Source organism: Nicotiana tabacum, chromosome 5 (assembly GCF_000715075.1).
Source record: "Nicotiana tabacum cultivar K326 chromosome 5, ASM71507v2, whole genome shotgun sequence".
In the NCBI taxonomy this organism is placed as follows: Eukaryota; Viridiplantae; Streptophyta; class Magnoliopsida; order Solanales; family Solanaceae; genus Nicotiana; species Nicotiana tabacum.
This window is the reverse complement of record NC_134084.1, coordinates 133,494,676-133,509,972: the sequence shown is the minus strand read 5'-3', so window position 1 is coordinate 133,509,972 and position 15,297 is coordinate 133,494,676. Positions and strand designations below refer to the sequence as shown.

The following is a 15,297-nucleotide window of genomic DNA, read 5'->3' as shown; positions in this document are numbered from 1 at the left end:
AAGATAAAAATAACACTACAATCCCGTGATAACTAATCACAGAATTAATCATTCCGCGATTTTATCCCAACTAAATATGGGATAAACTCATTTCAAATATGATCCCAAAATTAATTATCCTTTATCTCTCGTACCAAACGAGCCCTAAAATGACGGAATTAGCTATTCCATATAAAAGGTTGGATTGCTAATCATATGGGATATTCCACCGTTGTACTGAACGACCCTGAAATGCACAGGAGACTGCTAGGTAGCCTATGATGCAGCCAGAATGAGCAGTCCTTGGTGTTGGGACCCTCTCCCAACCTTCCAAAAGAGAAGGAAAAAGAAAAAGTGTAACGAGGGAGAAAGTTTTAAAAAGAAAAAAGAAAAAAAAAACTGCCTTTTATGGAAACATATGGTTGCATTGAGTTGGTTTCTTTAACAGAAGAATATTTAAATCACTAAATTCTAGTAGTAATATTTATGGAAATGAATTACATATACAGAGATTGAATAGAATACTTAACAGCAGAAAAGGCTAGGTATATTAGGTCAATATTGCAAATCTAAACTGCAGCAGCAGACCATATTTCCTGGCAAATATATTACAATTCACATCTAGGGGTAAGCAATGAGGAATGCACCTTCATATGCACAGCTACTATGCTTTTACGTTAAATCATAGAAATTCATCACCTATAGTCCGACTTCTGGTGCCTGGACCCTAAACTTGAACAACCATTGAAATGGTCTCAACAACTGTGCTCTCTTCTTCCTCCAGAACCAAATGGCTGCATTGTATTGCTCATTACGAATTTTTCTTGTGGCAGCCCTCCAATCATACTTCTCCATTTCTACACGCGCAGCCTGGCCAATAGTTCCTCTCAATTCAGCATCGTGCAAAAGTGGCTTCAATTTGCTCAAGCAGTCGTCAAGATCCCCAGGATTAAACAGAAATCCTGTTTTTCCCTGCTGATCATCAGGAATGATGTCTGGAATTCCTCCAGCACGGGCAGCCACTACGGGAAGTCCTGACGACATCGCCTCCAAAACGACGAATCCAAGCGTCTCAGACTCTGAAGGCATAACGAAAATATCTCCACTGGCATATGCCTGAGAAAGCTCCTCCCCTAGTAACATACCTGTGAACACCGCAGGCATGCCAGCGAACATTTTCTCCAATTCCTCCCTATAAGAAGTGACAAAATAAATAATTTGTAGCTCAGCCTTTTACAAGAATGCTATACTACATCTCTTTCTCATGTTAGGCATACAGGCTATCAAGACAGCATATGCTTCTCTTTTATAAACAGCAACGGGTTCCAGTGTCCACGTTCTCAATCAATCAAGCATTTGACAGTAGATTTTTCTCACACCAATCATGTCCCGTCAGGAACAGCTGCAGGCTATGCATTTGAAGACTGTTTTACTTCCAACAAATATTTTATTTTCAGAAAGTTTTACTTCCAACAAACATTTGACTTCTAAGTTTTTCATGTCCAAGCATACAATAGCATCACTCAGCCCATTTGCTCCAAATTGACCTATGGTCCAATCTTGGGGCGCAAATCCAACAGTACTTGCCAGAGAAATAGAAGGTTTAATTTAAACAGAAGGAGAATACCAAGCTAATGTACTTTGACACATATATGAGACCTCGAATTCCTATGTTCTGGCGTGCATTGTGCCAACAGGTTCCACCACCAACTCTAGTTGAGAAGTAGAGTCACCCTTCTATTTTATTCTGTTTTCCAGAAATAGAATAGACTAAAGAATCACAAATCCACAGTTTGTCTATGACAGTGGATCTGATTGAATTAGTGTCTGCCCCACTCTGGAAATGGAGATAGATACCCATATTAATAGCACACATCGATTCCAGCATTGAATATGTCGGTGGATAAGTATCTACTGCATGTACGTATACATATATACTTATGTTCATAGCATATGTACATAAAGATATTTTGTCCACATAGTGAATAATTCCAAAATTAATGATGGTATTGTATCACATATCTGCAGGGAATGGGAACTAAGTGAATAATTAGGGTACCATCGACATGCTTATTGTGAATTAACTCCCTACCATTTCAACTCGACTGACAATGTGATGAAATTCACTGTTCACTAAGTTTATCACCTAATAAATTAAATGCTGATGCTTGACCAAGAAACTGTACCAATAATTCAGCAATGCCTACATGGCATATATAAGTTGCTATAGTTTTCAATTCTGGTTTATTAAAACATTACCTAAAGAGTAAGTAAAGCCACTTGGTAAAAGTTTTTGGTGAGATTATCCGGAAGCATACTGTTTTGCTGATTTTTGGCTCTTGTCCAACACATAAGCTACACAACATTTCTAGCAATAGAGATCAAGAACAGTCAAATACAACTAATGTACAGTCATGATTCTTTTTTACAAAAGATTCTCACCCAAGAGATCTTTTTAGACTTGACAGCCCAAGATTATCAAAAGAGGGCAACAACAAAAAGAGAGTAGACAGCTTATAGTGCATTGTACTAGATATCTAATGTATATTAGAGTGAAAGTACTAGTAAAAACTCACGGTAAAGTTCTGAAAGCCAAGAAGCTAAAATTGTTAATGCAACTCACCTATATGGCCCATCTCCAATAAATGCTATGCGAGCTTCTGGAAGTCTATCCATTACCCTGTTTCAAAGTCATTTTGAAATGTCATCTTCAAGTTACCAGCACCTTCATTCAATTACATAACCATGCAGTTTCCTTGATACAGTATTTGCCCTTAATATGAGGATGATATACTTGGTCATATAACAGCCAAAAATGTAACTGCGATCCTTTCTCATTAACAAAGAAAGGCAATACCTTTTGAGGAAATCCAAACTCTTCTCAACTCCAAGTCGCCCAACATGCACTATCAATGGTTTATCAGGTTCCCCGTTGCTGATAGTGAAGAGTAAGAGAAAAAAGCAGTAAGAATGGTCAGTACATATTAAGGTTGGTTACATAGTGGATGAAATCTTCAGCAGGAAGCTCCAACCTCAGTCTTAGTCGCATTTCATGAGACCGATACCGGGGGTGGAAGCTCTCAGAATCAACACCCTTATTCCACAGACGTATTTTGTTAGCTGACAAATGCCAAAAGACAGGAATTGTCAACAATTCGGAGCAAAGGTTTAGCAGCAAAGAGAAGTTAATGGGAGAAAGAATCTAACACCAATAAAAACTGCTTGACAGGACAGAATACAGCACTCTTTTTTCCTTAAATTGCTAGTGTACTTAACAAGTTCAACTATATGCCTTTACCTGCTGTTACCCTATAAGCTTTCAGATCCTTCGCAATAGCAGCAGATGGTACCAGTGTGAGATCAGCAGCTCTATGTAGAAACTCTGATAAGCAGTAATGATGTCTTAATTAGTATTCAGAGCTGGAGACCCGGGAGAGAACAGATAATGCAGAAGAGAATGCTCTGTGCACATACTTAAAACCATCCACATAGGTTGCACCAACCAACTAAATGTATATCTAGGTATGTATCTGCAGAACAAGAGTCAGGATCAGCGTAAAGCCCCAAAATTAATAGATAATGCTAGAAGAAGCTTCAGAAACTCATTCTTTATGTTTTACATCAGGAAGATCGACCAAAAGAAAAAAGGCGTTTGCTTCTTAAACCATGTCATTTACAGAAGCAAGCAAATGTCCCATCTGGAGACAAGATATGCAAGAAGTGGGAGCTTACACTGGCACATGCGTGTGATATGACATCACTATCGGCACACATAACAGTTTTGCAATGATAAGAGCACCAAATACCTAAAAATAGAAAGGAAAACAAATTTTTTTTATCTAAGTCAGCAAGCGGAGAGAAAAATCAGAACCACCTTAAGCTCCTTCAAGCGACAAGACAAACATCACTTAATCACTGAAAGGAGGAAAAAGCAACTGAAACTCACCATTATACCAGGAGAAGATGCATGTATGATATCAGGCTTGAATCGTTTCACTTCTGAAATTATTCTTGGACTTAAAGCAAGTGACAGGGGCACTTTTTGGTACCAAGGGCAGGGAAAACTGCAAATAAAGTAAGCAATGATTTCTTAAAAATTAGCCAAATACGATATATGGACAATATTTAATAGTCATGCACCCTTAAACCTCACTGATTTTATGCTGAATTCATGACAGACAGAATTGAGTAAGTTTATTCAGTAAACATGAAAACAAAACATACGAAAGGAAGTAGAAGCTGCAACCTTAGTGATCCAATCAACTTTGCTCCATAAAACTCTTGAGGTACTCCTTCATGTGTCGTCACAACCATAACCTGTACCACAAAATTAACAAAGGATGATAAGTGGCCTAAACATCAGTTGAAAATCTTCACTTCCTAGCCCCCTATGTACTGGCTCACTCAACAGTTTGAAACTATGGCTAATGTATTTATTACGGTTACTTCTTGTGAATTAAATGACTGTAAGAATAGCGGTTTGTAGGATATGTGCAGACAAAATATATCAAGATTGGTTGAAATTGGTCCCAGGGAAACGGAAGTAGTAGAGGTCAAGATTATACACTCCTGACCGGCAAAATAGCATAATGAGAAAGCTCGAAATGAATATAATTAGCTCAAACATATGGAGCGTACGGTATAGCAGTAAGTACAGAAAACCAAAAGAACACCAACACGTATCAGTAATCAACAACACTCTTGTCAGACAAAGAGAATACCTCATCTCCCATTTCACGTAGATATCTAATAAAATTCTGGAACCGGTTCTTATAGCCGGATACATACCTGCACATTTCACAAAGGACATTGGTGGTATGACAGAACGTATGGTGCAAAAATAGTCTAATATACAAATCAAATACCACATTGCCAAAGTTCTTCATTATAGGAGAAACAAATGATTAGTCATCACATTAGAAATATCTGTTATATATGAATGGATTTAAGTTATATAAATTAACAGTGCATTTTTTTAACAGTATATTATTTACCATTTTTTCGAGGTTACCAATTAATGTTATTAAATAGAGTTACCTACCTGACATAATTGTGCAAATATTTTTTTACAAGAAATTGGACCTAACGGATCACTCAAAGTCAACTCAGCAAAAAGAAAGAGCATAGCAGCAGTAACTAGAACCGAAGTTTAGTAATTAACGCCAGCAATTTGGGTTCAAATTATAAAGGGAAAAATGTAGACTCACGCAAAAGGAGAAGGCTCAACAAAGATAGCAATACGTCTAGGTTTAGAACTAATTTCAGATTCAAGCAAAGGAGGAGGTCCCTCTTCCTCTTCTTCCCTAATTGTCATGTTGCTATTGCTAGCTGCAATTAATGGTCTTTTCTTCAAGTGTCTTTCTCTAATTTTGGGCTGCAAAAAATTGACTTTAGTGCATATTAGATTAATGGGTTTTGTTCTTGAAGTACAAAAGCAAGAAAAATCATGAAAAGCTGTGGGAGCTGAAATAAAACAAGAAGTAGTAGGAGGAGATGAAGAGGAAGAGAAAATAGGATTTATTAAGAGAGAAGAAGGGGACATGGTGAGTTGTGTTTGGATAAAGAATGATGGAAAAGTATATTGAGTTTGAATTTGGTTAACTCAGAAGTGGGAAGAGAGGTGCCATTTTAAGGGAGTCCGGCAATGGGGAATAATTGGAAGGCTGAAAGAGTATATGCCACCACCTCACAAGGATATTATTGCCCCTCTTTCATGGGGTCATTGTCATTCTCAGGTAGATAGTTACTTTCCCTTCCAATTTATGTAGCATTAATTAATTAATTAAAATGAAAAAAATTTGAAATTTCTAATTTAAAATAAATTATAAATATTTATGTAACTGTAAATTAATTTATTAAAAGTAAAGTAAGATTACTAAAAATAATTTTTTTTAAATACGAAAAGGTAATATTCTTTTTGAAACTGACTAAAAAGAGTCATATAAATTGAGACGACGAGAATACTATTTTTGTTTTATTTTTATATTAAATAAAATACTTTCAGATTAATTTTTAACATTTGGTTGTCATTGCATAAGTGCTATAGTAACATTTTTGCTAGGTCCATATGATTTCTATTTTTAGAAGTTTTTAACACGAGAAATAGTTAAAATGTTAGATGGTCAGATAATCATTTTTAATTTACTTAATTTATATATATATATATATATATATTAGTCTCACAATACGTGCGTTGCACGTGTACCTTATCTAAATAATTAATAAGCTTTTAATAGTCATATAAATTTTAGAGGTCCTCGATTAACCACCAATATATAAAAAAATCATCAATCAAATATTCCTCTCGAAGAAGCCATAAAAAAATCTAAGCATCAACATATTGCTAGCAATAGATCCTATCACAAGTTTACAGCAAATTACATGACCAAAGCAGCAGAAACACCAAATCTAACACTGACATAGTCTTCAAAGGAGAAACTCTATCCTAGGAGTATTTTCTAAAAAATTATTTGCATATTTTACTCTAAGAAAATAGATTCTTCTTGGATTTTGTTATTTTTGAATTATACTGTTATTTAATATTTTAGTTTTTTTTAATACTGAATTATACATATTTAGATTTATAGGAATTTCATTTCTTTTCTCTGTATTTTTCTATTTTGAAATTTAATTACTGCAACTTAGCTGGGTTGAATTTAAAAAAAAATATCAAAATAACCAAAATACTGAATTATTAATTGTGATGATAAGTTAATGTTGACTTGGACCCCACAATGATCTGGTATCAATTGCTTATTTTTCGAGAAAGTATGAATTGCTATTAATGGTGATCACAAGTTAATGTTTGTTCTAGATGAAGTAAAATAGAATGGTTATACTGACGTATTAATTGTGATGAAAATATAATACATTTAATTCCAACTTGGACTTGACAAAAACAAATTACTTTACCTTATTTAAATTATCAAGTCTCCAAATTTGGCAGAAAATTACTTAATTTAGTATTGTGATGGGAATACTATTTTTGTTATGTAAACACAGGAGAGCATAAAAGGATGACGTTAATTCAGAGCTAAAATTAGCCCCTTCATACTTGGCTAGCATAACAGTATGCAACATGGAATTGGTAAAAGAAGAAGCTATCTTTCATACTCTATATGTAGTTATCCAATAATATTGCATTTATTAGCATTTATACATGTTAGTTGGAAAAGAAAACTTATATTCTAATGTTTTCTGTCATTTTATCTTAAGGTTCTACTTTCCTCCTTTCTGTATCCAAGCAAAGACAACTAACTAGTCTTACTTGCTTTCTATACAATTTCCAGTACAATGAGGCTTCTGTTACTGAACTCAATTATTGTTTTGTCCATAACAATCTCAGGTTTGGAATCATATATAGAAGAAACTGATCAACTAGCATTACAAGACTTCAAAAGCAGGATAAATGAGGATCCAAACCAAATCATCACTTCTTGGAATCATTCTTTTCATTACTGCAACTGGACAGGTATAACATGTAATCCTTCCAATGGTAGAGTTACATTTCTTCATTTGAGTTCACGACAACTCGGTGGCACCATACCACCTTCCATTGGCAATCTCAGTTCCCTTACAGGCATTCATCTTGGAAACAATAACTTCCATGGTGAAATTCCTCAAGCAATCGGTCGCTTACTGCAGCTGCAACATCTCAATCTCAGTCACAATTATTTTAGTGGAACAATTCCTACTAATTTAACTTACTGCAAGGAACTTTTAGAACTTCATCTACAATTTAATGATATGGTTGGGAAAATTGTGGATGAACTCAGTTCACTGTCAAAGCTGTATTTGTTAAAACTGAGAATGAACTCTTTCACAGGAGGCATCCCACATTGGATAGGAAACTTTTCATCTTTAGAATTTCTTGACATTTCAGATAATAGACTACAAGGACCAATACCTCAGGATCTTGGCCGTCTAACGAAGTTGTTAGTATTTCATGTGAACTCAAATGAATTATCTGGTACAATCCCTTGGTCGATTTTCAATATTTCTTCCATCTACTATTTCTCTGTTACTCAAAATCAACTGCATGGACAAATTCCAGCAGATGTAGGCCTCACTCTTCCAAACCTTGCAGTGTTTGCTGGCGCTGTAAACAGCTTCACCGGACCTATTCCTGTTTCATTGGCAAATGCTTCTGACCTTAACGTGATTGATTTTTCCCAAAATAAACTTATTGGCGATGTGCCAACTAGTTTTGGAAAGTTGAAAACTTTGATTAGGCTCAACTTTGAGCAGAACAGACTAGGTAGGAGGGGAAGTTATGAGGGTTTGAAATTTCTTGATTCCCTAAGCAATTGTACATATCTGAATGTACTGAGTTTTGCGACCAATTACTTTAGTGGAGAATTGCCTCACTCAATCACTAATCTTTCAACGTTACTTGAGATATTCTCTCTAGGTAACAATAGGATTCATGGTACTCTTCCTGCTGGTGTAAGCAATCTTATTAGTTTGACCTATCTTGGAATGGACGGAAACCTTCTAGATGGCAGTGTTCCTGAAGCTATAGGTAAACTTAAATATCTGCAAGGTCTCGATTTGAATGGAAATGCGTTTTCAGGGAAGATACCACTCACTATTGGTAACTTGACCCGGTTAACAAGTCTAAACTTGCAAGAAAATAGACTAGAAAGAAGCATACCTCCAGAGCTGGGGAAGTGTAAGTCTTTGACGGCGCTAAACCTTAGCAGGAATAATCTTGTTGGATCCATACCGAAAGAGGTTGCAGGACTATCTTCCCTTTCAATTGCTTTATCATTGGCAAGTAATTCTTTAACTGGATCATTGCCAAAAGAACTTGGTCAGTTGATAAATCTCGAGGAATTGGATGTTTCACAGAACAAATTATCAGGTGAGATTCCAAACACTCTCAGCAATTGCCTCCGCTTAGAGCGTGTAAATATTAGAAATAATCTCTTTCAAGGAACAATTCCTCAATCCTTTACAAATGTAAAAGGATTAGGTGAGGTAGATTTTTCACAGAATAACTTGTCAGGGAAAATACCAGAGTTTCTCGGAAAGCTTCCTTACCTCAGAAAACTCAACTTATCATTCAATGAATTTGAAGGTGAGGTGCCAAATGAAGGGATCTTTGCAAATACAAGCGCAATCTCGATCAATGGAAACAGTAGACTTTGTGGAGGTGTTCCCAAGTTAAATTTGCCTAAATGCTCAAAAGCTACCAAGCACCTTGATTCAAGAGCTCCGGTAGCTATTATAGTTCCTGTTATATTAACAGTTTTAGTGCTGTGTTCTTGTGCTGCTTATTACAAGCTCAGAAAATCAAGAAAAGCACACGCTTTGGATGATGGGGAATTATCAAAGATACCAAGAACTACATATCGAGAAATACATAGGGCAACAGGTGGCTTCTCTGAGGATAACTTGGTAGGTGCAGGAAGTTTTGGTTCAGTATACAAAGCGCATTTCCAAGGTGACGATACAATAATGGCAGTGAAAGTGTTGAACTTACAACAAAGAGGGGCTCTGAGGAGCTTCCTGGATGAATGCAAAGCCTTGAGAAATATAAGGCATCGTAATCTTCTCAGAATTAAAACTGCCTGTTCGAGCATTGATCACGAGGGTAATGACTTCAAATGCTTAGTTTTTGAGTTCATGGCTAACGGAAACCTACACGATTGGTTGCATCAAGAAATTGATGACCAGCAACAGCAAAGAAAGAAGCTAAGCTTTATCCAAAGACTAAACATTGCAATAGATGTTGCTTCCGCACTTGACTATCTCCACAACCAGTGCCAAACACCAATAGTTCATTGTGATCTAAAGCCAAGCAACATACTCCTCGATGAAGATATGTCTGCCCATGTTTGTGACTTTGGATTAGCAACTTTTCTCCTTGACACGTCGAGCAATTCTTGGAGTCATGAGATTTCTGCAGCACTAAAGGGTTCTATAGGTTACATCCCAACAGGTATGATGTCACTAGTTCACATTTTTTATGTGTGTGTGTGCGCGCGCGCATCATCCTAAAAAAAGTTGATTTATTACCTTGCAGAGTATGGATCAGGTGGTCGAGTGTCCACACTTGGAGATGTTTACAGCTTTGGAATCGTGTTGCTAGAGTTGCTCATCTGCAGAAGACCAACTGACACGGTGTTTAACGAGAATCTAAATATTCACAAATATGTTTCAGTGGCTTTGCCTGAACATGTCATGGAAATTGTAGACCCTTTATTGCTCTTGGCAGAAGAAGAAGAACAAAACATTAATCAAGAGCAAGCAAGAAGAATGAAAGAATGTTTACTCTTGGTTTTTGAAATAGGGCTCACATGTTCTGCAACATGGCCAAGAGATAGAATGCCAATAAATGATGTTTTGAACAAACTTCAAGCAATCAAGAAGTCCTTCCTTTCAAGAAGATGATAACATGAACAAGATGATGAGTAGGCGACGGACTAATAACTGTTTATCTTTCATGTGTCCTGCATTAAATCTTGTTTTGAATAAGAGAATGTTTCAGTGTGGACTAGTATGCCCAGAATTAGTTTTATTTTTCTTGCAGTGGCTAATCAAAGTGAGCCCCCTTTCTATTAAAGTTCCTCTCATGTTGTCATCTTTGATAGAGTTTACCCTATTAACCTAAAGTCGGCACGGCTAAATCTGTTCACAGATCCAAATTATTCCTACTCAAACAAGCAAGAACAGAACAGTGTTATAACCAAATCTGCTGAATACGGTCTAGTTGGAAGTAGGAAACCCATAAACTCTGTAGACAAGTAGGATATCAGTACTAATGTTGGAATGACTAAATGTTATTACCAACTTTATTTTACATGAGAGAGCTCAATAAAAATGGGCACTCTCAGCTCTGTATCAACAATACTAGAAGCCTCCCCTCTTTTCCAGTTCCTATATGCCTGCAAAAATTCAAATCCTCCAGGATCAGATATACAGAGCCTATTTATCTTGGATTGGTATATGCACTGATAACAAGTTGAAATATGGTTAGAGATTGACTTCCGAATGGCACGGGAAAAATTTTGTCCATGCCATCATGAATCAAACCAGATTGAAACATTCAACTCTTGAAGTTCTACCGACGGGTTCAGTTGAACTCAACTTCTTATGCGGAGTAAAAATGTATATGTAAATTCATTAAAATTGTAAAAATAGTAGATATAAACCCATAACTTTAAAAATATAATGGGTGAAACGATAAAAATCTTAAAAGTTGAGCCCATATAATTTAAATCTTGGATCCGCCTCTGCTGTCAAATTTTACTGACTTTGCTTCTATAACAATATTCTATAACGGTATTGCTCCTATGAATGTTGAAGAACATAAAGCTGTAAACCCCTATTACGTTCTCCAGCAGGTGGGCTGCAGCTTTATTGTATAGTTGGGTCACACGGTTAGCTGCCACCAAACCCGTTGGGTAATAGATGACATCAACTATATCTACATCACTGCAATAAATTCGTATGCATATCCAATCATTGAACTTACATTGTGGCTTTCCATCTTATTATGATTCAACCAGTTGTTGATCGTGTCTTCAGCTTTTAGCACTACTTCTATTTAAAGCGTTGAGATGGATATTTGTTTTTACCTCTAAAATATTGTAATTTCTTTAAAATGCTAATATGAACTCGCTTCTCCTTTTTCCTTTTTGAGGAATTGCGTTACAGAGTTGAACATACATCTTTATAGAATATTTTACATACAACTCGATAACCTGTCTGAACCATGATTCTTACCTAGCTTTGCTAATCAACTTAGAGACGAAGATGAGTGCAATGAACGGTGTTACAGTGGACACTTTTGGTCCGACTGTATGATCAATGTTTCTTCTGATACTGTACCTTAATTTAACATAGAATGACAACATTGACAAGGCCGCGAAACAAAGCAGGAAAACGAGAAGAACAAATATGAATTGCTGCTTAAAGAATGTGAAAAATTATAGTGCACAAATAGTATCCACACTTGCTGGAATGACCAGCAAACTGCACATTTCAAATGTTTAAAAAAGAAAGAATTTTTATACAAACAGAGCGCCTAGTATGTGCAACCTACCTAACCTTTAGTATTCCTCAATCAATAATGAGGATGATAAGAGACAATTGTTGGATCTGGATAGACAACGGGCAATTTTTCGATGTACATGAGAAGCCTCTTCATATTTTCCCTTGTTATTGCGGACAAGTCTTTGATATCACAAATGTTGGTGTAGATCCAAAGCTCTCCAGAATCCACCCTCTTGAGACTATCTCGACAGAAAGGGCATGACTGAGATCGGGCATGCCTGAAGCAATCATACAACATAGATATATTATTCAAGTAAAAAAAAATAACAAATTAAATCGAAATCAACAAAAGGCTTTGTCTCACCAAGCAAATCCTCAAGTAAATGCTTCACAAATTTTGTTTTTGTTGCTAATTGCAGGATCCATGATACAGCATTTGCAAAACCCTTCCACCCTTGTCCAAAGTACTCCAAGAGTCGGTATTATTTATTTATTTTTAAACCAAATTTTTCCGTTAAAATCTTTTACATTGCTGGACCACAAAAACTTATGGATAATGAAATTTCTGAGCATCCACATACATTATATGTGTCCATCATTAAATGAAGGTAGGTCAAGTAAAAATGTAGTATTCAATTCACACTCTCAACCAAAACAGAAAACATGCAATGCTCTGGAATTTTACACTACTTCAGTACTCAAAAATTCCTGAAAGTTTATTGTTCTTTTTAGTTTCAGCCTCAGATGCATGACTAATATGTATGGTGTTAGCTACACGCAAAATCAAAAAGGAACAGTCACAAAGATTGTTTAAGCATACGACTTACTAAAACAAAGACATTATGCATGAACTAACAGAAAAATGGGAAATTCAACAAAATTACAAAACTTGGCTCACCAGTTTCTATAGCACTTCATGCATAAAGAATGATTGCAGGACGGCAAAACAACTTTCGTATCCATCTCCATGCAGATACCACATTCTTCCTCCCTCTCTATTTCGATCTCAGACAGCTTACCTTTGTTCATCTCATCTCCTCTTCTGTATTTCGTTTCGCAGATTTCTCGCTGTTTCCTATCTTCAATGTCAGTAATTCCCCTTTCAAGTTGCAACAATGACGGAAATATCACACCTGTTCAATGACACAACTCAATGAACAACATTAACTTTTTTTAAATAAAAAAAACTAAAGAAACTGGAATTGCCTTACAAAGTATAACGACGCACCATAGAACTGTTTAATACTAGCTTTTCTCTCACAAATATACATGCTAGTCTTACCACCCTCATAAGCCTGCAACAAAACATCATATGCTAATTTTCATTGCCTAAAGATGAAAAACAATGCTAGTAATCGTGCAACAAGGAAAATAGAAACATTATGACCTTATAGATAAGGATCCTAAGCAATCCAAGAGCACCAGCAAGGTGACAGTCAGACCACTGAACAAGAAACAGAAAAATATGAGCACAGGGACTGTACGACAGTCTCATCTGAAGGCAAGCACCGTCATATTCTCTTGGATAATCCGACGCCCTGTATATATCTCAAGAAAACCGGTCATGACCAAATATGCTTAAAAAAATAAAAAATTAGCAACATTCAAGCAAAAAAGGCACAAAATTCTTATTTTCAGATTTCAGAAGAACTAAGCGGTGGGTCCCTGAGAGAAGGAGAGTTGTTCCAAAATTAGGAAAAACTAAGGGAATAAGCTCATCAGAAGGAAACGTACAGAGAATCATTCAATAATTAGCCAAAATAATTCTGAATTTCCAAATTAAGGGTTTTATTGTTTATGATATTCTATTTGGCAGAGAATAAACTGATAGGGAAGGTGGAATAGTAAAGGTAAAGAAACAAAATCACAAATTTACAAACAGAAAAAAAATTACTACCAATTTTGAGGTAATTACCTAGAAAATATTCAAAACAATTCTCCGATCAGTGATAACGAAGGTGTAAAAACTGTTAAAATCCACAACTTTTTGTCTACAAGGTTTGATTGGAAACAATAAATGAAAATAAACTCTAGCATTCAAATAAAGAAGACGTACAGAGTATTGGCATGCTGAATATCAGCTTCAAGTGCTTTCAGTGAATCTTTAAAAGACTTCCTCATCACCCTACCAATATTCCCATTCAAAAACAAAATCCAACGCACTTCCAATAAATACTTCTAATAATAATCCCTCAACCACTTAGCTTTTCTGATACAATTAAAAGACTCAGTGGAGAAACTTAAGGAGCAAAAGCGTCAAGCGTTTTGTTTGGCAAAAGAATTCTGGAGAGTATTCTATCGACCCGATGTCAAGGTGGGGGCCCGAGATGCTGCTCACTCAAACACTATCGCTTGCACCGCACGCTTCTTCCTGACTTTCAGTTTACTGAAATCTCGTAGGAGTATTAAAGTGTGTCATGGTTTTTGTAGAAGAAGATTGATTTGTATCTTTACTTTACGAATTTACCCTTTTCTTTTAGGAGAATTAACTAAACCCTACAACTTTTTTCCATCTTAGAAGAGGTCAATAATTATCCCGTACCCACATAAAGGCTAAATACATAATCAGCCCCTTAAACTTGTTCAAAAATTTCATATAGACACTTAAACTAAGGCTATGACCTATTGAGCACTTCATCTCTTTTTAACTTGTGTTATTAGACACAAAAAACTGGGGGGAAAAAACACGTGGCTCTTAAACATAAATAATCTTAAAAATGAAAAAGATTTTTTACCATACTTTTTTCAACTCTCCCCGCGATTCTCTTTTTCTCCCCAGAAAATTACTTGGGGTTCTCTGGCTTTAGAGTTGTAGTGGTGGCAGGTGTCACCACTTGCTAATGGTGGCGTAAGTCGATGTTGAAATGGGAGGACATGAGGGTAGGTAAAGATTCATCAGGTTCTCGGCGGTGGATTGAAAGTTGGTAGTGGCAGCCACAGTCAGCGCAGTTGAGCGAGGTGGGATCGATTGTAGTTGCATTCTGCGATGGCATAAACTCACCAGTCACCACGTTGTAATATTCTTGAAGTTTTCCTCGTGAAAATTTGTGTGATGGGCCAGTATCAAGCTTTACTGGTGAAAGGCTTGTGAATGCAGTCATCCATTGTTCCTGTACAACAACAACAACAGGCCAGTATAATCTCACAAGTGGAGTTTGGGGAGGGTAGTATGTACGCAGATCTTACCCCTACCCCGAGGGGCAGAGAGACTGTTTCCAGGAGACCCTCAGCTCAAGAAAGCATCAAGTGACGATATATTAGTACCATCGATAGACTCGTAATAAAATAACATAAAATACATAACATAACATAAAGGAA

At 36.2% G+C, this 15,297-nt stretch overlaps 3 protein-coding genes across 3 annotated transcripts; 1 reads left to right on the top strand and 2 right to left on the bottom strand.

The window, feature by feature from the left end:
- Nucleotides 1-434: 434 nt before the first annotated feature.
- Nucleotides 435-5,661, bottom strand: LOC107811429 (sulfoquinovosyl transferase SQD2). The gene is made up of 11 exons (XM_016636353.2): nucleotides 5,187-5,661; nucleotides 4,701-4,767; nucleotides 4,226-4,296; nucleotides 3,926-4,043; nucleotides 3,712-3,785; nucleotides 3,454-3,509; nucleotides 3,278-3,361; nucleotides 3,012-3,099; nucleotides 2,837-2,914; nucleotides 2,603-2,659; nucleotides 435-1,171 (listed from the first exon to the last, which is right to left on the bottom strand). Exons 1-11 carry the CDS (start codon nucleotides 5,519-5,521, stop codon nucleotides 679-681), a joined length of 1,521 nt encoding a protein of 506 aa, XP_016491839.1. The 5' UTR covers nucleotides 5,522-5,661; the 3' UTR covers nucleotides 435-678.
- Nucleotides 5,588-10,501, top strand: LOC107811428 (uncharacterized). Its single transcript, XM_016636352.2, has 3 exons — nucleotides 5,588-5,714; nucleotides 7,325-9,922; nucleotides 10,007-10,501. The coding sequence occupies exons 1-3, from the start codon at nucleotides 5,624-5,626 to the stop codon at nucleotides 10,372-10,374; spliced, it is 3,057 nt and encodes a 1,018-aa protein (XP_016491838.1). The 5' UTR covers nucleotides 5,588-5,623; the 3' UTR covers nucleotides 10,375-10,501.
- Nucleotides 10,502-11,866: 1,365 nt separating this feature from the next.
- Nucleotides 11,867-14,466, bottom strand: LOC107811432 (E3 ubiquitin-protein ligase AIRP2). Its single transcript, XM_016636356.2, has 5 exons — nucleotides 14,036-14,466; nucleotides 13,367-13,517; nucleotides 13,208-13,274; nucleotides 12,878-13,112; nucleotides 11,867-12,257 (listed from the first exon to the last, which is right to left on the bottom strand). The coding sequence occupies exons 1-5, from the start codon at nucleotides 14,098-14,100 to the stop codon at nucleotides 12,050-12,052; spliced, it is 726 nt and encodes a 241-aa protein (XP_016491842.1). The 5' UTR covers nucleotides 14,101-14,466; the 3' UTR covers nucleotides 11,867-12,049.
- Nucleotides 14,467-15,297: the final 831 nt, after the last annotated feature.